Source organism: Thalassophryne amazonica, chromosome 7, assembly GCF_902500255.1.
Source record: "Thalassophryne amazonica chromosome 7, fThaAma1.1, whole genome shotgun sequence".
Classification (NCBI taxonomy): Eukaryota; Metazoa; Chordata; class Actinopteri; order Batrachoidiformes; family Batrachoididae; genus Thalassophryne; species Thalassophryne amazonica.
Genome location: NC_047109.1, coordinates 58,155,190 through 58,181,991, shown reverse-complemented (window position 1 = coordinate 58,181,991; position 26,802 = coordinate 58,155,190). Strand labels below are relative to the sequence as shown.

The following is a 26,802-nucleotide window of genomic DNA, read 5'->3' as shown; positions in this document are numbered from 1 at the left end:
CCTGACAAAAATAAGCTCAAGAACATTTTTAAGCCAGCTACATGCTAACTAGATAAGCTAACAGGAGAAGGCGCTATTAGGAACTGTGCTAGGATAGACAGCTTGGTAGCCGTCTCATTAATTTAAGGTAATGTACTATTTAAGGTACATTATGAAGATTTTTAGTTGTTAATCACCTTTTAATGCTCGTGCGCGAACAGGCTGAACCCTCAACCAAAACATGAGCCATTCACTGACTTCCTTCGATGCTTGTAAAGCTATCGGATGAATGTTGCATGAAAATACACTTGCTTATGTGGGCTGTGACATTTACGCACACTCCTCTGTTTCTTGCTCTCCATAGCACACCCAGTGAGAAGTGAATTTTGTATTTTGGAATAGTTTGTGCACCTAACAACGTGGTCAACAACACCAACAAACAAACAGCTCTCACACCAACACCGTGCTCTGTTCATGTGCCATAAGTAGAGCAGGTGATCCAAAGATGTACAGTGAGGGAATGCACAAAGGTGAGGCACTGACATGAACATGATCACATGATTTTGTAGCCGTGAAGTGGGAAGAGATTGATACAGAAATTCTATGTGAGTAAAACTCAGTTGTGAATGTAAAACTCTGCTTCATACACGGTGACTGTCTTCAAAATGCCTCTTAAAACACCTCCATAATAGAGATAAACAGCAGAAAACTCCTTTTCAGAGAATATTACTGATGTCCCTGTTTGCATGGGAATAATATAACCTGAGATATAATCTATGGATCAAAGCTGACCCAGAGTTGGCTTTAATTCTATTGCACATAATACAATGTGATTTCATGTTTTCTTGTCCTGTCAGGTGCTGATGAGCACTTCTTACTAGCGCTATCATCAAAAAAAAAAAAGTGCTGCATGTTGGTTGTACTTCCAAGATAACATTACACATCTAACCAAAAACTGCCAACATATATGGCAATAAAACCACAATACTCACCAGCAACATTTAGAGTCCATCCAATCTACTCCCAAACACAAAGTTTTATGACTCTACTGCGATAGTTTTTTGTGTGATATGTTGTATAGATCAGCCAATCGGCCCTGTTCTAATCAGTATGTTGTGTTTCTGTTTCAGCAAAGCCAAAATGCTCAGTCGTGATTATAAGGGTACACATGGACACAAGCTTGGAAAGGCATGAATGAGAGTTGGATGCAATCTCAAACCTCATTACTAGATGTCTCTCAAAATTATGTAATACATCTTTAATCGAGCTTTGCTCTAAAAAATACTTGCCAAAATGCCAGTGTGACTGGACCCTTACCGTCGGACTGGTGGGCTGTTTTACTACCACAGTGTAGATTAAGCCATCCTCCTCTTCCTCTACCACAGTGGACTGTTGGGAAACCAGAAAATGAGCATTAAGGTTTTGCAAAGAAATGATGAGACATTCTTATTTTAATGTTCTGTGAAATATGTGTGTGTGTGTGTGTGGGTGCGGGTCAGAAAACATCATTTCATTATTTAACTAAGTCTGTTATGAGATGTTGTCAACTGTCTGTTGGTATGGTTTGTCACTGCGATTACTCAAAGCCTATTGGTTGATTCTCAAGGAATTCGGTCAAGGAGAGGGGACATGGAACTAAAAACAAACAAATTAATGTTGGAGTGAAAACAGAACCAGAGCCAAAGTTTTTTGTCACTTTGGTAAGTATTTCTAAACATCATTTTATTTCTGGCAGATCTGATTTTATCTTTTTTCTCAACATCTTTATCCCACATTTTACTGGAGTGTCTGTATCTCAAAACTGAAGACTTTAGGGGTTCATGTCTTTTTTTAAGGACAGTTCAGTACTCAGCTGCAATCAGATGCAAATTCACCAATCTTTCATTTCATGGACAATCCACTCTACTTAAACTATACCCACCGATACAATATGGGGAGGTGCAGTTAACAGTGTAGAGGCAGTGAAAATGTGCATTGGGTTAAAGGGTATGTGCACTTTGGTGGAGCTATATGTTCTACTCAGTGCACATATGGTTAAAGTAGACCTGCACTGAAATAAATGTGGTCAGATTTCAGAAAGAAATAGCTGATATGTATTTATAAGACCCTTGTGAATGCAGTAAAGTAAATCTGTAAGCCCAAATTTGTAATTCAGCGGAGAAATCTTCGTTTAAAAATGACAAATTTGCAGCTAAAATTTATCCCTCTGTGAAAACAGTTTGTACAGCAGTATCATTTCCATGACGTCAGGGACAAGACGACGTGCTCCCGCCTTCAGTCCGATCCCGCATTGAAATTGATTTTATCTGTTAGTAATGTTACTTATACATGTCCTGGTTTCAACATCCAAAAGTAAGCTGCAATGAATGTGAGATACAGATCTGTGTGCTCAGATCAGCAACGACATCGACAGCGGGCGCCGTTCTTCCTCTCCCGCTCTCTGCCTCCGCTACGATCGCTGTTTTAATGCGAAGCGGCTGATACACCTGTTGCTGCAAGGACAGACTTCTTGCGGCAAAATCCACAGCACCGCACGTCTCGGCAATCGGAGCCCCAGAGCTCCATGGACGCTGAGAGAGGTTTATATATTTTTAATGACTGGGATTCTTTGCGGGTCTTGCCTCCATATCCCGTGATGGTACCGGAGGTGAAGGACAGTAGATTTTCATTGTGACACCACTCAATGAAACGGGCGTATGAAAAGTCCCCCAAAATAATTTTCAAGCACAAATAAAAGAAATGTGTACTCACCAAACGTGCCGCAAGACAATATGAAGTTTTAAAAAAAGTAGATCCTTCCGTATAAGACAAGAAAAAGGTGCAGATGCAAACTGACGTAAATCCACAAATTACAATTGGCGCAATGCATGCTGGGAGAGGGTCTTGTCCGTGACGTCTCGGCAGCGTCCATGATGAGAGGGACAGTTTGCGGAGGGCTAAATGTTAGCTGTAAATTTGTCATTTTCAAATGAAGATTTCTCCATTGAATGACAGATCTGGGCTTGCAGATTTACTTTACTACATTCAGAAGGATCTCATGTGTAAATGTAAGTCATTTTTTGTTCAAAAAATCTGACTGCATTTTTTTCAATGCAGGTCTCCTTTAAAAAACAACAGCCATGTTCTCCAGGTATCCAGTATCCACACCTGTGATCAGTGTGAAGGGTTTATGCCAGAGGTGGGACAAAGTCACCATCAAGTCACTCTCAAGTCATGAATCAGCAAGTCATAAGTCAACTCTCAAGTCATAATGACCACCAATTGTTTGCAAGCTGACTTGAGACATGACTTGGGACTTGCAGATTGATGACTTGACAGTGACTTTGTCTCACTTCTGGTTTATGCTGTACATTGGTAGAGCATCACAATAAATGTGTTTAGATGTCAAACCAATAAATTTACTGGAACAGGAAACATGGAACTGATCTGGGCTCTTACATGTTTTATTTTCTATGATACTGAGGTAAAATAGGAAAAATGACAACTTCTTCAAAACATGAAATTATGCAGTTTAATGTTGAACTGAAAAAATCTGTACAACATGATGTAATTAAATAAGAATATGAAACACAAATAATGCATGAAGTTTCACCCCTTTAATATAACATAAATAAATTGCTTTTATAGCCATAAATATCACTTTTACAGCCACTTGGGTTTAGAAATGTCACAGCACTTAGATGCAAACTTATACAGTCACCAAATATCTTTATATTTAGAATACTTTCTCTGTAATACAGCTGAGATTTATGTTTACTTAATTATTTTTATGCTAAAAGAGTGGAAACTGCTTACTACTTAAAAAGAAGCTAAACCATTTTTTGTGTTGAGAAAACGTAGTGAAGTCACTTGCATAAAGATGCATGAATTCAAGCAGGAGAACTCATTTTTCAGAGGTTTCATGTCCCTCTACTGATCCAATTTTTGCCTCAGGGAAAGTCCCTGACACAGTGACCCTACTTTGTAGTGAGACTGGCTCAGCTTTCAGAGACTGCATCTGTTCATCACTGCATGTGTTAACCACACACCCTTACCAGATCCAGAGGACAGTACCAAGTAGTCTTCATCGGTGAGGGTTCCGCCTAAAAAACACAAAAATACAACACAACCATCAAGGCAAAGGTACACAAACTACTGTGTTGAGAAAACCAAGGCGTTGAGCAAATATGTGTATGCGCTCTTCCCCATATTGTTTCCAAACATTTGATTTTGACGTCATGCCAATGATGCATTCATATGTTGACTGTAGATAAACTGTTATACCAGTCATCAGAGTAGTATTTCTGTTGTCTTGCAGAAGCAGACTGTAGCTGATGAAGTGGCGTGCGGCCATTTGCCAATGTTAATGACATGGACAATAATTTACTTCATTGAAAGCTACAACAGAGTTTTATCATTTTGTATAGCGTTATATTAGTCCTCTCTTGGCCATAACTCATCTGCACATAACGCATATCTCCCTCCCTCCATCCCTATTAACCCCCCTCTTGTGTCTCTCCACTCCCCTCACCCTGGCTTCCTCCCTTGAAGCCAGCGCGGTTTTTACTGTTGCAGCCTTCAACTCCCCAAGCTGGGCGGCGCGGGCCCCTCTTGCTGCAGCCTTCACCCACTTTGCCTCAATTTAGATGACGGAGTCCTTCAAGTTTAGTGCACATAAACAATATCTAATGTATATGTGTTGTCTATAATTCTGATGTGTGCCATTATTACGGTAAACTATTAATAACTGTGGATTAATTGCTGTATTTTGTCTGAGGTAATTGGAGTGTAAACATAATTTTGTTGTTGTTGCACTCGTGTAATGACAATGACAATAAATATCATCTCATCTCTAGTGTCGGTAATGGCAGTGTTTCAGTAGTTGCTCCTACCTGCAATGTGGTAGTTACCAGTGGTGGGCACAGATAACCAAAAAATTAACTTCGATAAAAGATAATGAGATAACTGAAAAGTTGTCTTCGATAAAGATTATTGTTTAGCAATTTGATGGACATGGGGACAAATTAATTTTTGAGTCTATTCAGTCTGCTCCGAGGGACTCGGAGGACTGTGTGAAGTTCATGAGCTGAATCCATCAATATCCTAATATCCTAATATCCTAATTGACAGTCAGTCAGAGCTGCGTGTCGTCAGAGCGAGCTGCAAAAAGTTTGTACCTGAGTTTTCAGAGGTGGTGTTTGTAGTTGCCATCTGCCACGCCGGTGTTTGCCAACCCGGACAGTGGGAATACCACCTCAACCGGCAACTTAGCCCCGCGACTGGACAGCAACAACGTCCGAGGCCCAACGTGGTGAATTCACTGAGGCCGCGCGCTGCGTCATTAGAGCCGCGCGTCACGAGTGCCGCTTCCCCGAGGCCTCGTGCAGCCACCGCGGATCCATCAGCGCGGAAACACAGAGGCCGCGCGGCACCAGCACAGTGCAGATCCATCCCGGTGACAAACAACGCAGGCTGTTAACATCGGCGATCGACAAGCTGCTCATAAGCCGACCATGGGGCCTAAGAAGGTTCTGACAGCGGAGGAAGGTGACGATATTAAAAAATCTCTGGACTTTTTATCAGAGGAGATTTCTGTTGTGAAGCAGCAACAGAAATCAATCATGGATCTGGTGGAGGAGGTGAAGGCATTACGGCTCCAGAATGCCGAGAAAGACCGGCATCTGGTGCAGCTGGAAAATAGAGTGGCTGAATTGGAGCAGTACACCAGAATTAACGATGTCATCATCACAGGTCTTCATATCAAACCACGGTCCTACGCACGGGCGGTAACAGATGAGAGCAGAGGGGAGCCCAGTGAACAGGAGGTCAGCTCTGTGGAAAAACAGGTTGCTGATTTCCTCCTATCTAAAGGTATAGAAATGGATTTAAATAACATTGAAGCGTGCCACCCTCTGCCCCGGAGAAATGACGGTGATAAACGAACCGTCATCATGAGATTCATCAACAGAAAACACAAAACAGCACTGTTAAAACAAGGAAGAAAACTGAAAGGGACAAACGTATTCATCAATGAACATCTCACCAAACGGAATGCCGACATCGCCAGGAAAGCATGCTTCTTGAAGAAACAGGGAAAAATCCAGCACACATGGACTTCAAACTGTAAAATATTCATCAAACTGAACGGATCACCAGAACAAGCAAAAGTCATGGCAATAAGGAACATCGAGGAGCTGGACAAATATGAACAATAGTGTTTCTTAAAGTGAGGATCTGGACAAATATGACCAATAAGGTATGAGGACACAAACACATCACAACACCATGACACAGACCAGAGGAACCTATTCATCTACTACCTATTCATCTACATCTGGAGACAAGAAGGATATAACTCAAAGGATTGCTGATCATGGAAAAGTAGAACTGAGAACATTTAAATACACAGACCACAATGTACTGGACTTGGAGCACGATATAGACCCGGACAATAATTTCTTCTCAAATATCAATGACAGTTGTTGCTATTATACAGATGAACAGTTTAATCGGATCATTAAAACGGATAACAAATTATCAATAATCCATTTCAACAGCAGAAGTCTATATGCAAACTTTAACAACATTAAAGAATATTTAAGTCAGTTTAAAAAAATATTTAACATAATTGCTATATCAGAAACATGGATCAATGAAGATAAAGGAATGGATTTTGAACTGGATGGATATGAATTTAATTGTGTAAACAGAAAAAATAAGAGTGGAGGAGGAGTGGCTGTGTATGTGGATAAGAACATGGATTATAAAATAGTAGACAATATGACAACTGTGATTGATAACTTATTAGAATGTATAACTATTGAAATATGTGAAGAAAAAAGCAAAAATGTATTAGTCAGCTGTATATATAGAGCACCAGGATCTAGTATTGAAACATTCACTGATTGTATGGGAAAAATGTTCTCAAAAACTAATCAAAAAGCTGTGTTAATTTGTGGTGACTTAAATATTGATCTGCTCAATCCAAATAAGCATGAAATAACAGATGAATTTATCAGTATAATGTACAGTATGAGTTTATATCCAAAAATCACCAGGCCAAGCAGAATTACATCCCATAGTGCAACCTTAATTGATAATATATTCAGCAATGATATTGAGAATAACACTGTGAGTGGATTATTAATCAATGACATTAGTGATCATCTACCAGTTTTCATCGTTTATAATAGAAACCATCGGCGGAATCAGCCAGAGGAGAAAATAAAATACAGGCGAGTGCGGACAGAGGAAAACATGAACACACTAAAGAAGGATTTACAGGAGCAAAACTGGGAAAAGGTATACAGTGAAAGTGATGTTGATAGTGCATATGAAACTTTTTTACAAATATTTACATCATTATATGATAAAAATTGTCCAATAAAACAAGACTACAGAAAACAAAAAATCCAAGCTCGACCATGGATGACGAAAGGGTTACGAAATGCATGTAATAAGAAAAATACACTGTATAGAGAATTCATAAAACTAAAGACTAAAGAGGCAGAAAATAGATATAAGAAATACAAAAATAGATTAACTAATATTATACGGGTATGTAGGAAGGAATATTATAGTAACATATTATATAATAACAAAAACAATATTAAAGGAATATGGGATATATTAAATAGCATTATCAAAAATGGTAATAAAAAACAGAGTTACCCTCAGTATTTCATTGATAATAATGTCAAGAAGGAAAATAAGGATGAGGTAGTCAACGGTTTTAATAATTTTTTTGTAAATATTGGACCAAGCTTGGCAGAAAAAATTCCCGATTCCCAACCTGAGGATTGGGATAATAATCTCATAGAAAGAAATCCCTGTTCAATGTTCCTCACAGCAGTGGATGGAAATGAAATTATAGACATTGTGAATAATTGTAAATATAAAACATCTACCGATTTAAATGAAATTGATATGGTGGTGGTAAAACAGGTCATTGAATGGATTGTAGAACCATTAACATACATCTGTAACTTATCATTTCAAACCGGTAAATTTCCCAATCAAATGAAAATAGCTAAGGTTGTGCCGCTGTATAAGACTGGGGATAGACACCACTTCACAAATTATAGACCTGTTTCTTTGCTTCCACAATTTTCCAAATTATTAGAAAAGTTATTCAATAATACATTAGACAAATTCATAAATAAACATAAATTACTTACTGATAGTCAATATGGATTCAGAGCACATAGTTCAACATCACTTGCATTAATAGAATCAGTTGAGGAGATTACAAACGCCATAGACCACAAATTACATTCAGTTGGAATATTTATAGACCTTAAAAAGGCTTTTGATACAATTAATCATGACATATTAATCAATAAACTTGAACAGTATGGGATTAGGGGGTTGGTGTTGCACTGGGTGAGAAGCTACTTAAGTAACAGAAAACAGTTTGTGAAGTTGGGGGAATATACATCATCATGCTTGGACAATGCTTGTGGCGTCCCACAGGGGTCAGTATTGGGTCCAAAACTGTTTCTAATTTATATAAATGATATTGTCAATGTTTCCAAAATATTAAAATTAGTATTATTTGCAGATGACACAAGCATTTTTTGTTCAGGGGGGGATTTGCAGGAGTTACTGAGGAGGATCAGTATAGAAATGGGAAAATTGAAAATATGGTTTGACAGAAATAAATTATCATTAAACTTAAGTAAAACAAAATACATGTTGTTTGGCTATTGTAATACAGACATACAGGTTCAGTTACAAGTCGAGGTGGTAGATATTGAAAGGGTACATGAAAATAAGTTTCTGGGGGTGATAATAGATGATAAGATAAACTGGAAGACTCATATAAAACATATACAAAGTAAACTGTCAAGAAGCATTTCAGTTCTAAACAAAGCGAAACATATTCTGGACCACAACTCACTCCGCATTCTTTACTGCTCACTGGTTTTACCATATTTACAGTACTGTGCAGAGGTATGGGGTAATACTTATAAAGGTACAACACAATCACTATCAGTAATGCAGAAAAGAGCTATAAGAATTATTCATAATACTGGCTATAGAGATCATACAAATCCACTATTTTTACAATCCAAATTCTTAAAATTCACAGACTTGGTTCATTTTCAAACAGTACAAATTGTGTATAAAGCAATAAACAATTTACTTCCAGCAAATATTAAAAATATGTTTTTTAACAGATCAGGGGATTACAGTCTGAGGGGGAAATTTAATTTAAAGCATCAGTGGGCACGAACAACATTAAAAGGTTTCTGTATTTCTGTCTGTGGGGTGAGGATGTGGAACAGATTGGGAGTGGGGCTCAAGCAATGTCCAAGCATGAACCAGTTCAAACAGCGGTACAAAAATATGTTTTTTTCTGGGTATAGGGAGGAGGAAGGGTAATGAGGGTTAGGGTGTTTTTGTTTTTTGCTTCGGCTTGTAAATATATAGTATTTTGTATGTAAGTAGGTATGTGTAGGTGTATATTTATGTTTGTGTATATATATGTGTATATATGTATATGTGTATGTATGTTGATGTGTATATGTATGTGTATATATATGTATATATATATATATTGATATCGGTTTAGGTGTGTAGGAATTTATGTGTATATGTGGCAAAGGGTATTACTGGTTGTGGGGAAGAAGGGGTAGGGATAAATAAGCTGATGCTTCACCCTACCCCTTTTCGGACATGTTGGGTACACAGTAGGAACTTTTTTGTTGTTGTCTTTACTGATCTATCTTGTAATTGTTGTTGTATCAAATGTTCGAAATAAACAGTTTTCATTCATTTTCATTTTCAAGATAAAACAATAAACCACCCAAAAATGTATCGGAAGTTACAGATAACCGATAAATTCCAATATTTTCTCTGGCACATTTACAACTACTAGCAAAACAAATGTAATAGATTCAAGTAATATTAAAAGTAACAACAGACCCAAACAATGAGACCACACTTTTTTGTTTCAACATTCTGCCCCTGCTGGAAGCTCTTGTTTACTACAGTACTCCCAGCATAGTGTTGTGTGGGCCGCTGAAGAGGAGGTACTGCTGGCCCACCACCACCAGATGGTGCCCTGCTTGGAGTGCGGGCTCCAAGCACGAGAGGGCGTCGGAGCCGCTGGAGGTGACAGCTGTCATCTATCAACACCAGCTGTCACCCATCACCACCACTATAAAGACCGGACTGCAACTCCACCTCCTCGCCGAGAAATCGTCTACCTTGCAGGTAATTTTCTCTGCTGATTCAAAACATTGAGTAATTCAATTCAATTCAATTTTATTTATATAGCGCCAAATCACAACAAACAGTTGCCCCAAGGCGCTTTATATTGTAAGGCAAAGCCATACAATAATTACGTAAAAACCCCAAAGGTCAAAACGACCCCCTGTGAGCAAGCACTTGGCGACAGTGGGAAGGAAAAACTCCCTTTTAACAGGAAGAAACCTCCAGCAGAACCAGGCTCAGGGAGGGGCAGTCTTCTGCTGGGACTGGTTGGGGATGAGGGAGAGAACCAGGAAAAAGACATGCTGTGGAGGGGAGCAGAGATCAATCACTAATGATTAAATGCAGAGTGGTGCATACAGAGCAAAAAGAGAAAGAAACACTCAGTGCATTATGGGAACCCCCCAGCAGTCTAAGTCTATAGCAGCATAACTAAGGGATGGTTCAGGGTCACCTGATCCAGCCCTAACTATAAGCTTTAGCAAAAAGGAAAGTTTTAAGCCTAATCTTAAAAGTAGAGAGGGTGTCTGTCTCCCTGATCCGAATTGGGAGCTGGTTCCACAGGAGAGGAGCCTGAAAGCTGAAGGCTCTGCCTCCCATTCTACTCTTACAAATCCTAGGAACTACAAGTAAGCCTGCAGTCTGAGAGCGAAGCGCTCTATTGGGGTGATATGGTACTATGAGGTCCCTAAGATAAGAAGGGACCTGATTATTCAAAACCTTATAAGTAAGAAGAAGAATTTTAAATTCTATTCTAGAATTAACAGGAAGCCAATGAAGAGAGGCCAATATGGGTGAGATATGCTCTCTCCTTCTAGTCCCCGTCAGTACTCTAGCTGCAGCATTTTGAATTAACTGAAGGCTTTTCAGGGAACTTTTAGGACAACCTGATAATAATGAATTACAATAGTCCAGCCTAGAGGAAATAAATGCATGAATTAGTTTTTCAGCATCACTCTGAGACAAGACCTTTCTAATTTTAGAGATATTGCGTAAATGCAAAAAAGCAGTCTTACATATTTGTTTAATATGCGCTTTGAATGACATATCCTGATCAAAAATGACTCCAAGATTTCTCACAGTATTACTAGAGGTCAGGGTAATGCCATCCAGAGTAAGGATCTGGTTAGACACCATGTTTCTAAGATTTGTGGGGCCAAGTACAATAACTTCAGTTTTATCTGAGTTTAAAAGCAGGAAATTAGAGGTCATCCATGTCCTTATGTCTGTAAGACAATCCTGCAGTTTAGCTAATTGGTGTGTGTCCTCTGGCTTCATGGATAGATAAAGCTGGGTATCATCTGCGTAACAATGAAAATTTAAGCAATGCCGTCTAATAATACTGCCTAAGGGAAGCATGTATAAAGTGAATAAAATTGGTCCTAGCACAGAACCTTGTGGAACTCCATAATTAACCTTAGTCTGTGAAGAAGATTCCCCATTTACATGAACAAATTGTAATCTATTAGATAAATATGATTCAAACCACCGCAGTGCAGTGCCTTTAATACCTATGGCATGCTCTAATCTCTGTAATAAAAGTTTATGGTCAACAGTATCAAAAGCAGCACTGAGGTCTAACAGAACAAGCACAGAGATGAGTCCACTGTCTGAGGCCATAAGAAGATCATTTGTAACCTTCACTAATGCTGTTTCTGTACTATGATGAATTCTAAAACCTGACTGAAACTCTTCAAATAGACCATTCCTCTGCAGATGATCAGTTAACTGTTTTACAACTACCCTTTCAAGAATTTTTGAGAGAAAAGGAAGGTTGGAGATTGGCCTATAATTAGCTAAGATAGCTGGGTCAAGTGATGGCTTTTTAAGTAATGGTTTAATTACTGCCACCTTAAAAGCCTGTGGTACATAGCCAACTAATAAAGATAGATTGATCATATTTAAGATCGAAGCATTAAATAATGGTAGGGCTTCCTTGAGCAGCCTGGTAGGAATGGGGTCCAATAGACATGTTGATGGTTTGGATGAAGTAACTAATGAAAATAACTCAGACAGAACAATCTGAGAGAAAGAGTCTAACCAAATACCAGCATCACTGAAAGCAGCCAAAGATAACGATACGTCTTTGGGATGGTTATGAGTAATTTTTTCTCTAATAGTTAAAATTTTATTAGCAAAGAAAGTCATGAAGTCATTACTAGTTAAAGTTAAAGGAATACTCGGCTCAATAGAGCTCTGACTCTTTGTCAGCCTGGCTACAGTGCTGAAAAGAAACCTGGGGTTGTTCTTATTTTCTTCAATTAGTGATGAGTAGTAAGATGTCCTAGCTTTATGGAGGGCTTTTTTATAGAGCAACAGACTCTTTTTCCAGGCTAAGTGAAGATCTTCTAAATTAGTGAGACGCCATTTCCTCTCCAACTTACGGATTATCTGCTTTAAGATGCGAGTTTGTGAGTTATACCACGGAGTCAGGCACTTCTGATTTAAAGCTCTCTTTTTCAGAGGAGCTACAGCATCCAAAGTTGTCTTCAATGAGGATGTAAAACTATTGACGAGATACTCTATCTCACTTACAGAGTTTAGGTAGCTACTCTGCACTGTGTTGGTATATGGCATTAGGGAACATAAAGAAGGCAACATATCCTTAAACCTAGTTACAGTGCTTTCTGAAAGACTTCTAGTGTAATGAAACTTATTCCCCACTGCTGGGTAGTCCATCAGAGTAAATGTAAATGTTATATGGCTGGGGGGGCCTGGCTGCCTTTTTGTTTCTGTCCTTTGTTTCTCCTTCCAGGTGGCTTGCATTTGGGACTGAGTGGCTGTGTTGCTGAGGTTATCAGGACCTCACCCTGATCACCTGCGGCTCGTCAGGACTCACAGCTGAGGTGCATCTATATGGATTGGAACATGGTGGCATTTAAGACTGGAGTATACAGTGTGTATTTGCCAGAGACTCGACCTTGTGACCAGACGGGTGAGATCGTCGTCTCGGGAGCCATCTCATCATCAGTGGATGCAGAGAACGTCCAGGTTTGATGCACGGTCTATGAAAGAGGAGGGGGTGAGGTCTCACGCTCGTCAGCACACTTCCTGAGGTACGTTAGATTTTGTGACTAACATTTATACAGTCAGTAAATGTGGTGTCCCTCACACCTTTTTATATTGAGCTGTATGTTAGTCATGTATCGGCTTCCACTGCAGTGGAGTTTTGTGAACTGGATGTTCCATGCCTGCAGGTTGGGAAGTTGATTAGTAATCAAGCCAGGAAGTGTTTGCTGTTTGTACACCTTTAAGTGTTCTCTCTGTGTGTAGAGTGTGGACTCACATAATGGTTCCTTCTTTCACAGACTCGGTTTGTTGCGGCCACCTGGGGGGTGTCAGCGGGGTCCTTGGGTCCGAACAGCTTCTGGCTCCGGACCGTTAGCGCTGCTGGGAGCGCACCACGCCAGACCGCACTTTCTGTTATTTTTGTATCACTGTTATGTATTAAATTCAGTTAGCCTTTGTACCGTGCTCTGCTTATTTCATACTGGGTCCTTCAAACGCTGGTCGGTTCTCCGAGCTGCGTCCGACACATAACAGTAAATGTTATTAAGAAATGATCAGACAGAAGGGAGTTTTCAGGGAATACTGTTAAGTCTTCAATTTCCATACCATAAGTCAGAACAAGATCTAAGATATGATTAAAGTGGTGGGTGGACTCATTTACATTTTGAGCAAAGCCAATTGAGTCTAATAATAGATTAAATGCAGTGTTGAGGCTGTCATTCTCAGCATCTGTGTGGATGTTAAAATCGCCCACTATAATTATCTTATCTGAGCTAAGCACTAAGTCAGACAAAAGTTCTGAAAATTCACAGAGAAACTCACAGTAACGACCAGGAGGACGATAGATAACAACAAATAAAACTGTTTTTTGGGACTTCCAATTTGGATGGACAAGACTAAGAGTCAAGCTTTCAAATGAATTAAAGCTCTGTCTGGGTTTTTGATTAATTAATAAGCTGGAATGGAAGATTGCTGCTAATCCTCCGCCTCGGCCAGTGCTACGAGCGTTCTGGCAGTTAGTGTGACTCGGGGGTGTTGATTCATTTAAACTAACATATTCATCCTGCTGTAACCAGGTTTCTTTAAGGCAGAATAAATCAATATGTTGATCAATTATTATATCATTTACTAACAGGGACTTAGAAGAGAGAGACCTAATGTTTAATAGACCACATTTAACTGTTTTAGTCTGTGGTGCAGTTGAAGGTGCTATATTATTTTTTTCTTTTTGAACTTTTATGCTTAAATAGATTTTTACTGGTTATTGGTGGTCTGGGAGCAGGCACCGTCTCTACGGGGATGGGGTAATGAGGGGATGGCAGGGGGAGAGAAGCTGCAGAGAGGTGTGTAAGACTACAACTCTGCTTCCTGGTCCCAACCCTGGATAGTCACAGTTTGGAGGATTTAAGAAAATTGGCCAGATTTCTAGAAATGAGAGCTGCTCCATCCAAAGTGGGATGGATGCCGTCTCTCCTAACAAGACCAGGTTTTCCCCAGAAGCTTTGCCAATTATCTATGAAGCCCACCTCATTTTTTGGACACCACTCAGACAGCCAGCAATTCAAGGAGAACATGCGGCTAAACATGTCACTCCCGGTCCGATTGGGGAGGGGCCCAGAGAAAACTACAGAGTCCGACATTGTTTTTGCAAAGTTACACACCGATTCAATGTTAATTTTAGTGACCTCCGATTGGCGTAACCGCGTGTCATTACTGCCGATGTGAATTACAATCTTACCAATTTTACGCTTAGCCTTAGCCAGCAGTTTCAAATTTCCTTCAATGTCGCCTGTTCTGGCCCCCGGAAGACAAGTGACTATGGTTGCTGGTGTCGCTAACTTCACATTTCTCAAAACAGAGTTGCCAATAACCAGAGTTTGTTCCTCGGCGGGTGTGTCGCCGAGTGGGGAAAAACGGTTAGAAATGTGAACAGGTTGGCGGTGTACATGGGGCTTCTGTTTAGGGCTACGCTTCCTCCTCACAGTCACCCAGTCGGCCTGCTTTCCCGGCTGCTCGGGATCTGCCAGAGGGAAACTAACGGCGGCTAAGCTACCTTGGTCCGCACCGACTACAGGGGCCTGGCTAGCTGTAGAATTTTCCACGGTGCAGAGCCGAGTCTCCAATTCGCCCAGCCTGGCCTCCAAAGCTACGAATAAGCTACACTTATTACAAGTACCATTACTACTAAAGGAGGCCGAGGAATAACTAAACATTTCACACCCAGAGCAGAAAAGTGCAGGAGAGACAGGAGAAGCCGCCATGCTAAACCGGCTAAGAGCTAGTAGCTGCGCTAAGCTAGCGGATTCCTAAAAACACGCAAAGTGAATAACGTGTAAATAATTTAGAGGTGATTCAGCAGAGGGAGTGCTTTAGTTAAGGCACGTGAAGATAACACTGTGAAACAAATCGTTATCTAGGTAACTAGATCAATCTAACTGCGCAGATTTAACAGATACAGCAAAACACCGCTGTGCTCCGGAACAGGAAGTGATACAATACCGCAGTGAGAGCCAACCACCAGTAGAGGCAAGCAAGAGCCAGTAATAATCTGAACTTCTTTGCAGCCGTTTTCCTGTGGTGTGTCCTTATCTGTGGGATTGGCGTTTGGTGTGATCAGCGACGGCTTCGCTTCACACCCCATCCAGATAAGTGGTTAGACAGGAGCTGCACGAGTGTGTGATTGGAGGTGGAGGTTCTCCCTCCTTACTGAACACAGACTGTGGGATTACTGAGTGTGCAAACTCACACTCATCCAGAACTGTTTCTGTTTTCTGCCAGCAGTACCGGGTCTGACTGCTGAAGACAGTGGCCACCTGGGGCGCAGGGCTTGGCGGCTCCGGTGTTCTTCAGGTCCGTTGGCGGTGAGGCTTGTGTGGGTTCCGGCTTTTCTCTCGCCGGACGTCTCCTATCTTCGAGCCTGCCACACGTCACCTTTTTTTTGTCGGATTGCTATAACGCATATTTGTATCTGTCTGTATTATGTTGTGCACCTTCACAACATTAAATTGTTACTTTTTGGCTATTCCATTGTCCCTTCATTAACGCCCCCTGTTGTGGGTCCGTGTCACGACACTTCCCCAACAGGATTTCTCGGCCAGCGTCATGGATCCCGAGGGGCGTCAACTCGAGCCTGAACGGCCAATGGAAGAGCAAGGTGCACAGGCGCCAGCAGGAGGCGTGTTAGGGGAGCTGCAGCAAATACTGACCGCTTTCACTGCTCGGTTGGATCTGGTCACCGAGCAGAACGTTATCCTCAATCGGAGGATGGAGGCTATCACCGCCAGAGTGGAGGCGCGCGATCAAGGCGCTGCTGCAGCACCTCCTTCTGCTGGTGCTTTGTCAGACACAAACGTTTCACTGGTCATTCAACGACCCCCCCCCACCATCCCCTGAAGCATACATAAGCCCTCCGGAGCCGTACGGAGGTTGTGTTGAGACGTGCGCGGACTTCCTAATGCAGTGCTCGCTCGTCTTTGGACAGCGTCCCGTCATGTACGCGTCAGACGCTAGCCGGGTGGCTTATGTCATCAATTTGCTTCGAGGAGAGGCACGCGCCTGGGCTACGGCGGAATCTGCTGGACAGCAGATGGGCAAAGGAAGTAGGGCTCCCTCTGGTGGCTCTGTCTTCCCCTGTGAAGGTACGAGCACTAGATGGCACTCTTCTTCCATTAATCACACACTAGACACAACCAGTGACCTTGGTGGTGTCTGGGAATCACAGGGAGGAGATAGTGTTTTTTGTAACACCTTCTACCTCCCGAGCGATTTTGGGTTTTCCATGGGTGTTGAAACACAATCCCCGGATTGATTGGCCGTCTGGGGTTGTGACGCAGTGGAGCGAAACCTGCCACCGGGAGTGTTTAGGATCCTCGGTTCCACCCGGTGAGATAGCTAAGGAGGAGGTCAAAGTCCCGCCCAATCTGACGGCGGTGCCATGTGAGTACCACGATCTTGCTGACGTCTTCAGCAAAGATCTGGCACTCGCCCTTCCCCCGCACCGACCGTACGATTGTGCCATAGATTTGATTCCAGGCGCTGAGTACCCGTCCAGCAGGCTGTACAACCTCTCACGTCCGGAACGCGAATCAATGGAGACCTACATCCGGGACTCGTTAGCTGCCGGGTTGATCCGGAACTCCACCTCCCCGATGGGTGCTGGTTTCTTTTTTGTGGGTAAAAAGGACGGCGGACTCCGTCCATGCATCGATTACAGAGGGCTGAACGAGATCACGGTTCGCAACCGATACCCGTTACCTCTGTTGGATTCGGTGTTCACGCCCCTGCATGGAGCCCAAATATTCACCAAACTCGATCTTAGGAATGCGTACCACCTGGTTCGGATCCGGAAGGGAGACGAGTGGAAGACGGCATTTAACACCCCCTTAGGTCACTTTGAGTACCTGGTCATGCCGTTCGGCCTCACAAACGCCCCTGCGACGTTCCAAGCTTTGGTTAATGATGTCTTGCGGGACTTCCTGCACCGGTTTGTCTTCGTGTATCTAGACGACATCCTCATCTTTTCTCCGGACCCTGAGACTCATGTTAAGCATGTACGTCAGGTCCTACAGCGGTTGTTGGAGAACCGGCTGTTTGTGAAGGGCGAGAAGTGTGAGTTCCACTGCACTTCTTTGTCCTTCCTGGGGTTCATAATCTCCTCCAACTCCGTCGCCCCTGATCCGGCCAAGGTTGCGGCGATGAGAGATTGGCCCCACCCAACAAGCCGTAGGAAACTGCAACAGTTCCTTGGCTTTGCAAATTTCTACAGGAGGTTCATTAAGGGCTACAGTCAGGTAGTTAGCCCCCTGACAGCCCTGACCTCCACTAAAGTCCCCTTCACCTGGTCGGATCGGTGCGAAGCCGCATTTAGGGAGTTGAAACACCGGTTCTCGACTGCACCAGTCCTGGTGCAGCCCAATCCTACTCGCCAGTTCACAGTGGAAGTGGATGCCTCTAAATCAGGGATAGGAGCCGTGCTGTCCCAGAGCGGGGAGTCCGATAAGGTCCTCCACCCTTGTGCCTATTTTTCCCGCAGGTTGACCCCGGCTGAGAGGAATTATGACGTCGGCAATCGGGAACTCTTGGCGGTGAAGGAGGCTCTTGAGGAGTGGAGACACCTGTTGGAGGGAGCGACGGTGCCCTTCACGGTTTTCATGGACCATCGGAACCTGGAGTACATCCGGACCGCCAAGCGGTTGAACCCCAGGCAAGCCCGCTGTTCACTGTTCTTCGGGCGCTTTGACTTCCAGATTACGTACCGCCCCGGGACCAAGAACCAACGGTCGGATGCACTGTCCCGGGTGCATGAAGAGGAAGCCAAGGCCGAGCTGTCAGACCCCCCAGAGACCATCATCCCTGAGTCCACTGTCGTGGCCACCCTCACCTGGGACGTGGAGAAGACCGTCCGGGAGGCCCTGACACGGAACCCGGACCCGGGGACCGGCCCGAAGAACAAGATGTACGTCCCACCAGAGGCCAGAGCTGCAATTTTGGACTTCTGCCATGGGAACAAGCTCTCCTGTCATCCCGGAGTGCGCAGGACCATGGCAGTAGTCCAGCAGCGCTTCTGGTGGGCGTCTATGGAAGCCGACGTCCGGGACTACGTCCAGGCCTGCGCCACCTGTGCCAGGGGCAAGGCGGACCACAAGAGGAACTCAGGACTCCTCCGACCCCTACCGGTGCCTCATCGCCCCTGGTCCCACATCGGCCTGGACTTTGTCACGGGCCTCCTGCCGTCCCAGGGCCACACCACCATCTTGACGATAGTGGACCGGTTCTCCAAGGCGGCCCACTTCGTGGCCCTCCCGAAGCTCCCTACGGCCCAGGAGACAGCAGACCTCCTGGTCCACCACGTCGTGCGTCTGCATGGGATACCAGTGGACATCGTCTCAGACCGTGGCCCTCAGTTCTCCTCTCAGGTGTGGAGGAGTTTTTGCAAGGAACTGGGGGCCACCGTGAGTCTCTCGTCTGGGTATCACCCCCAGACGAATGGACAGGCAGAGCGGGCCAACCAGGAGTTGGAGCAGGCCCTCCGTTGCGTTACCTCCACGCACCCGACGGCCTGGAGCACCCATCTGGCCTGGATCGAGTACGCCCACAACAGCCAAGTGTCGTCTGCCACCGGCCTCTCCCTGTTCGAGGTGTGTTTGGGGTACCAGCCCCCATTGTTCCCGCTTGTGGAGGGTGAGGTCGGTGTGCCCTCGGTCCAGGCCCACATCAGGAGGTGCCTCCGGGTGTGGAGGACCGTCCATTCTGCCATGTTGAAGGCCCGGACGAGGGCCAAGGCCCATGCAGACCGCCGGCGTTCCCCGACCCCTGCATACCAGCCTGGGCAGGAGGTATGGTTGTCAACGAAGGACATTCCACTTCAAGTAGAATCACAGAAACTGAAAGACAGATATATCAGACCCTTTCCCATCACCAAGGTCCTCAGCCCAGCCGCAGTGAAGCTACGGCTGCCAGCTTCACTGCGGATCCATCCTGTTTTTCATGTGTCACGGATTAAACCATACCACACCTCACCGCTCTGCACCCCTGGACCTGCGCCGCCTCCTGCCCGGATCATCGACGGGGAGCCGGCGTGGGCAAAAAGGCCCGGACGAGGGCAAAAGCCCATGCAGACCGTCGGCGGACCCCGGCCCCTGCGTATCGGCCAGGGCAGGAGGTGTGGTTGTCGACAAAGGACATACCCCTCAAAGTGGACTCCCCTAAACTGCAGGATCGTTACATCGGCCCCTTCGAGATCCTCAAGGTCATCAGTCCAGCCGCAGTGAGGCTTCAGCTTCCGGCCTCACTGCGGATCCATCCTGTGTTCCATGTGTCCCGGATAAAGCCGCATCACACCTCACCCCTCTGTGCTCCGGGTCCGGCACTACCTCCTGCCCGGATCATCGATGGCGAGCCGGCTTGGACTGTGCGCCGGCTCTTGGATGTCCGTAGGATGGGCCGGGGCTTCCAGTATTTGGTGGATTGGGAGGGGTACGGACCCGAAGAACGCTCCTGGGTGAAGAAGAGCTTCATCCTGGACCCGGCCCTCCTGGCCGACTTCTACCGCCGCCACCCGGACAAGCCTGGTCGGGCGCCTGGAGGCGCCCGTTGAGGGGGGGGTCCTGTTGTGTGGGCCGCTGAAGAGGAGGTACTGCTGGCCCACCACCACCAGAGGACACCCTGCCTGGAGTGCGGGCTCCAGGCACAAGAGGGCGCTGCCGCCTCACAGGAGCAGCTGGGGTGACAGCTGTCACTTATCACCTACGACAGCTGTCACCAATCATCTGATCTTCAGTAGTATATCAGCAAGACGACATCTCCACCTCGTTGCCGAGATATCGCTCTACCTAGGAGGTAAAGTGCTCAGCCGATTGTGTTGTCTTCCCGACAATAATACTTTGTTGCTTTGTGTGTTTAATAGCAGACAGTGAGTATTTACAGCTGGAGACTGTGTTGGACTTTTTCCCTACCTCTTTGATAAGTACTCACACTCCTGCACTTACCAGTTTCTGATGAGAGGTGGAGGTGGTTTTCCCACCATACGTGTTGCTGGGTGCAAACGCATCCACATCTAACTGTTTTTTGTTCCTCGCCAGCAGTACCAGATCGGACAAGCGGAGGCAGTGGCCACCTGGGAGTTCGGGACTTGGCGGCTCCAGTATTCCCGGGGTTCGGTGGCGGAGGAAATCGTGTGGTTCCGGTTCTGCTTTGGACGGACGTCTCTTATCTTCGAGCCTGCCCACGTGACACATTTTTGTGAATTGACTTCATTGCTTACTATTGTGATCTGCCGTGTTTGTTGTGCTTATTCACAACAGTAAAGCGTTGTTATTTGACTTCCTCCATTGTCCGTTCATTTACGCCCCCTGTTGTGGGTCCGTGTTCCTACACTTTCACAACACTGGTTCCTCACCTTTCTTAGGATCATTGATACGCCACGAGGTGGGATCTTGCATGGAGCCCCAGTCCGAGGGAGATTGACAGTCATGTTTAGCTTCTTCCATTTTCTAATAATTGCTCCAACAGTTGATCTTTTTTTCACCAAGCTTGCTTGGCAATTGCCCCGTAGCCATTTCAAGCCTTGTGGAGGTCTACAATTTTGTCTCTGGTGTCTTTGAACAGCTCTTTGGTCTTAGCCATGTTAGTAGATGGAGTCTTACTGATTGTTTGGGGTGGACAGGTGTCTTTATGCAGCTAACGACCTCAAATAGGTGCTTCTAATTTGGAATAATAAGTGGAGTGGAGGTGGACTTTTTAGAGGTGGACTAACAGGTCTTTGAGGGCCAGAATTTTTGCTGATTGGCAGGTGTTGAAATACTTATTTGCAGCAGTAACATGCAAATAAATTATTAAAAAAAATCATACATTGTGATTTCTGGATATATATATATATTTTAGATTATATCTCTGACAGTGGACATGCACCTAAGATGGAAATTTCAGAACCCTCCATGATTTCTAAGTGGGAGAACTTGCAAAATCGCAGGGTGTTCAAATACTTATTTTCCTCACTGTATACCATGAGGTATTTCAGTGAGACAGCTCATGTACAACAAGAATATTTATTGCACCAGCAGCATATAGTTTTTAGTTTGGCAGGTGGGCTCCGATCACCATTGCTCCCCTCTGAGGCTTGCTTGCGATACGAGGGATTGTTGATTAGATACACATATTTTCTCCCCTGATCGGAGCTCACAGCTGGATGCTGGGGTGGAGTTGAGGTTAGGGTTAGCAGTGGTGACATCCAGCCAACAGCACTGACAGCCAGAGGGGGAAAGTGTTGCATCTTAAATACCGACCCAATTTTGAGGGAGTGATCTAGATGTTCGAGTAAGCAATGTGTTTTAGTTGGAGGGACGTGGTAATTATACAAAGAAGCCATGTTAGTGAATATGCAGCATGCAGCTCAAGTTGTGTGTCAGAACTAGTTCACAAGTTTGGTTCATAATTAAAACCCTCCTGTCCACATGCATCTGGTTAGGTTGCATTTTGGGTTCTGGCCAGAAAAAATTGCAAAATGGCAAACTCATGGGATAATCGCCAATGTCGCCACAACCCATCTGCAAACATACATGGTCATCCTGGAGCGTGCCAGACACTTTCTGGACTATCAGGATTTTTTTTTTAACACAATTTTGGTCAATTCAAAATTTTGCTGCCAATAGAAATAATCGGGAACCCAACCAGGTCATCGGCAAGATTGCGACAACTTAACTGGGCCATCTGCAATGTCCCGGGAACCCTACTGCAAGCTGGCAACATTAGACTTGTACCAAACACTGATGCAGATCTGTACCCGATCTTTATCCTAAAGTTCACCGCAGCAGCACGTCAAGCAGGCAGAGAAATTTTCCATCCCGTGAATAGGTGCAAGCAGTGGTAAGGTCACCGCCAGCTTCAGCAACATTTGCTTCCTGATTTGTACCTGGAACCTAACTGGAAACTAACGGGAACATGTGGACACTAGGCATAAGAGTCTTGCTGAACATTTCAACTGGCAGTTCAACATCTCTAATGAAGCTATCATTATTCCACCATTATTAGCAGAAACAAAGATTGTCAGACTTTGGGGTAGGTAATCAGGCAATGATGTCATCATGCTAGACATCTGGTATGAACAATACCTCAAGTCATCAATAAAAAATATGGATGATAGTTTCCTGTGTTATTCTAATTAGGCTAAAGCATAGCATCACCAAGAAGATTATCCCCAAAAGTCGGTGTGCTTCTCAACCATACAAAGGCAATTTGGACAGGGTTTTTTTTTCCATATAACACCTATACCAACAAGGTATAGATATTTAGCGTAATATTTTATGTTAAAGTGGGAATGCTGGTTGGAGTGTGTGGCAGCCAGTGATGGGCACAGATAACCAAAAAATTAACTTCGATAACAGATAATCAGATAACTGAAAAGTTATCTTTGATAAAAATAAAACAAGAAACCACCCAAAAATGTATCGGAAGTTACAGATAACCGATAAATTCCAGTATTGTCTCTGGTACATTTTCAACTACTAATAAACTGAATTTGAGTTTTAACACCACGATCGCTTGTGGTAGTATCAAAAGCGACAACAGACACAAACAATGAGCCTATACTTCTGTCTTTGAACATCTTGCCCCCTGCTGGAAACTCTTGTTTACTACATGGCTTCCAGCACAGACACAAGCTAAGCACAGCCACATAGCCCAGCGTTGTACCCAATCATAATGCTCCGGTCTGGCGGAGGTCTTGGAAAATAAAGCCATGTTGACTTATGGTTTTGATTTCTAAATAACATTAATACCGATAGAATAACTCCATTAATGTCAATTCTGTCATTTGTACAAAGTTAAAATGTAACATATATCTTTTAATGTTGAATAATGCTCTAATTCTGAGGTTTTGTAACAAACACAGACAGATCGCAAAGGATTCTGGGTAAAGTCTGCCTCTGCTAAACACTGATTGGTTCAGTCATTCATTATGTAAACCAACACATTAATGTGACGTGTGTCATGTGTTGGTGTTTACAGATAAATGTGCTTTTGCAAAATATTCCATTTTTTTTATTTCAAATCAAATCAATTTTATTTATATAGCGCCAAATCACAACAAACAGCTGCCCCAAGGCGCTTTATATTGTAAGGCAAGGCCATACAATAATTACGGAAAAACCCCAACGGTCAAAACGACCCCCTGTGAGCAAGCACTTGGCGACAGTGGGAAGGAAAAACTCCCTTTTAACAGGAAGAAACCTCCAGCAGAACCGGGCTCAGGGAAGGGCAGTCTTCTGCTGGGACTGGTTGGGGCTGAGGGGAGAGAATCAGGAAAAAGACATGCTGTGGAGGGGAGCAGAGATCAATCACTAATGATTAAATGCAGAGTGGTGCATACAGAGCAAAACAAGAAAGAAACACTCAGTGCATCATGGGAACCCCCCAGCAGTCTACGTCTATAGCAGCATAACTAAGGGATGGTTCAGGGTCACCTGATCCAGCCCTAACTATAAGCTTTAGCAAAAAGGAAGGTTTTAAGCCTAATCTTAAAAGTAGAGAGGGTGTCTGTCTCCCTGATCTGAATTGGGAGCTGGTTCCAGAGGAGAGGAGCCTGAAAGCTGAAGGCTCTGCCTCCCATTCTACTCTTAAAAACCCTAGGAACTACAAGTAAGCCTGCAGTCTGAGAGCGCAGCGCTCTATTGGGGTGATATGGTACTATGAGGTCCCCAAGATAAGATGGGACCTGATTATTCAAAACCTTATAAGTAAGAAGAAGAATTTTAAATTCTATTCTAGAATTAACAGGAAGCCAATGAAGAGAGGCCAATATGGGTGAGATATGCTCTCTCCTTCTAGTCCCTGTCAGTACTCTAGCTGCAGCATTTTGAATTAACTGAAGGCTTTTCAGGGAACTTTTAGGACAACCTGATAATAATGAATTACAATAGCCCAGCCTAGAGGAAATAAATGCATGAATTAGTTTTTCAGTATCACTCTGAGACAAGACCTTTCTAATTTTAGAGATATTGCGCAAATGCAAAAAAGCAGTCCTACATATTTGTTTAATATGCGCTTTGAATGACATATCCTGATCAAAAATGACTCCAAGATTTCTCACAGTATTACTAGAGGTCAGGGTAATGCCATGCAGAGTAAGGATCTGGTTAGACACCATGTTTCTAAGATTTGTGGGGCCAAGTACAATAACTTCAGTGTTATCTGAGTTTAAAAGCAGGAAATTAGAGGTCATCCATGCCTTTATGTCTGTAAGACAATCCTGCAGTTTAGCTAATTGGTGTGTGTCCTCTGGCTTCATGGATAGATAAAGCTGGGTATCATCTGCGTAACAATGAAAATTTAAGCAATGCTGTCTAATAATACTGCCTAAGGGAAACATGTATAAAGTGAATAAAATTGGTCCTAGCACAGAACCTTGTGGAACTCCATAATTAACCTTAGTCTGTGAAGAAGATTCCCCATTTACATGAACAAATTGTAATCTATTAGATAAATATGATTCAAACCACTGCAGCGCAGTGCCTTTAATACCTATGGCATGCTCTAATCTCTGTAATAAAATTTACAATTCATAAATTATTTGTAAAAACAGGCATTTTTACGGAGCCCTGGAAGTGTCATCGCAAAATGTTTTGCATGTGGAGAGAATGTATGCTCATTTTATTATATTGTGCGCACGTTTTATTATATTGTGTGCACGTTTTATGATGTTGTGTGCACGTTTTATGATGTTGTGCACACGTTTTATTATATTGTGCACACGTTTTATTATATTGTAAAACGTGCACTCAATATTGTCTTGACCTATAAATGTTGGCTATTCGCCCTATTGATGTTTCAAATCCCGCAAAACCTCGGAGAGGTCACTGCGCTGTTACTGAGATCTCAGTAACACTGAGAACTGCATTGAGATGCTCTGATCATGCTGCACTTTAACCGCTGCACACAGACAATACCATTAACATCGCAACATAAAAATATTTTTATATTGTGCCTAAAACTCTCATGAATATATTCTCTGGGTTTATAGATGTTGTTAGTGCATTTGTTTTATGTAAACATGCGAGAATCACAGGCTGTCTCTCCGTTATTTTCAGTGGGAGCTGCTGTGACCTACAATCGCTTCCTGATCATCTCGTTCTGTGGGAAAGTGAAGTTTGCTCTTTAACGTCTTGGTTATTGTTCTTTACAACACTGTTGGTCCTCTTTGTTCGGGACTAATATATATAATATGTCTGAAATACGGTTTGCGTTTATTAAATTCCATGCAGATACGTCAATAGGGCAAATGAACACTACTGGCCAGTAGATGGCAGTAGAGACCTTGAAAACTTGCCAAAACAAAATTCCAGATAATCCGTGTCTGCTACATTTATGATGCGTGGAATTTAATAAATGCAATAACAACGTTTATAAACCCAGAGAATATATTCGCGACAGTTTTAGGCACTAGGGTTTAATGCTGTTGTCCGCAGAGCCTTATCAGAATGTTTCAAATGCATTTTTCATGTCATGAACGTACTGAGATTACCCTATCCTACCCATAATGCACTGCTGGGCACATCATATATCCACACTAAAACTTTAAAAATTAGCGCATTACTTTAAAACTAAAACATATATCTGATATTTTCACTTTATAAATCTTCAGACATGACATTAATTTAAATAACTTCTCCGACATTAGTTTGGTTAAAAGTTGAACCGTAAGTTAAAAATGTATGCCTCTGGATGACTTGGGTGATATTGCCCACTTATCAGTATGGGGTTAAAAGAAATTAGTTTTTTGGGGGGGGGGGGTCCAGTTCTCCTTTCCCTGTAGAGGATAGAGCGGTTTCTTTTTAAAGCAGCTCTTCATGGTTTGCAGAGGGTAGAACTACACATCAGCTACGAAACATTTAACAGGTAGGTGCTCAACTGATTTTAAGTTTTATAAATATTTGCAGCTGTTCAGCTTTATTTACCACGTTCTCGGTCTAAAAATTATTGTTTATTGTTTTATTATTGGAAAATTTATCGCAAGATAATTAGTCCAATAATGGTTTTTAAAGTTATCTAAAAAGATAATCCAATAATGAAAACATTATCTTTGATAATTATCAGTTATCGGATTATCAGAACTGTGCCCACCACTGG

At 43.3% G+C, this 26,802-nt stretch overlaps 1 protein-coding gene across 1 annotated transcript in view; it reads right to left on the bottom strand.

The window, feature by feature from the left end:
• The window catches only part of rgl2 (ral guanine nucleotide dissociation stimulator-like 2), a 170,086-nt gene that overhangs the window by 79,447 nt on the left and 63,837 nt on the right, over nucleotides 1-26,802 (bottom strand). Inside the window, exons 4-5 of the mRNA XM_034174274.1 lie at nucleotides 4,014-4,061; nucleotides 1,297-1,368 (exon numbers count right to left, since the gene is read on the bottom strand). Of these exons, the coding sequence (XP_034030165.1) occupies nucleotides 1,297-1,368; nucleotides 4,014-4,061 (120 nt within the window). The remainder of the gene's footprint in view (nucleotides 1-1,296; nucleotides 1,369-4,013; nucleotides 4,062-26,802) is intronic.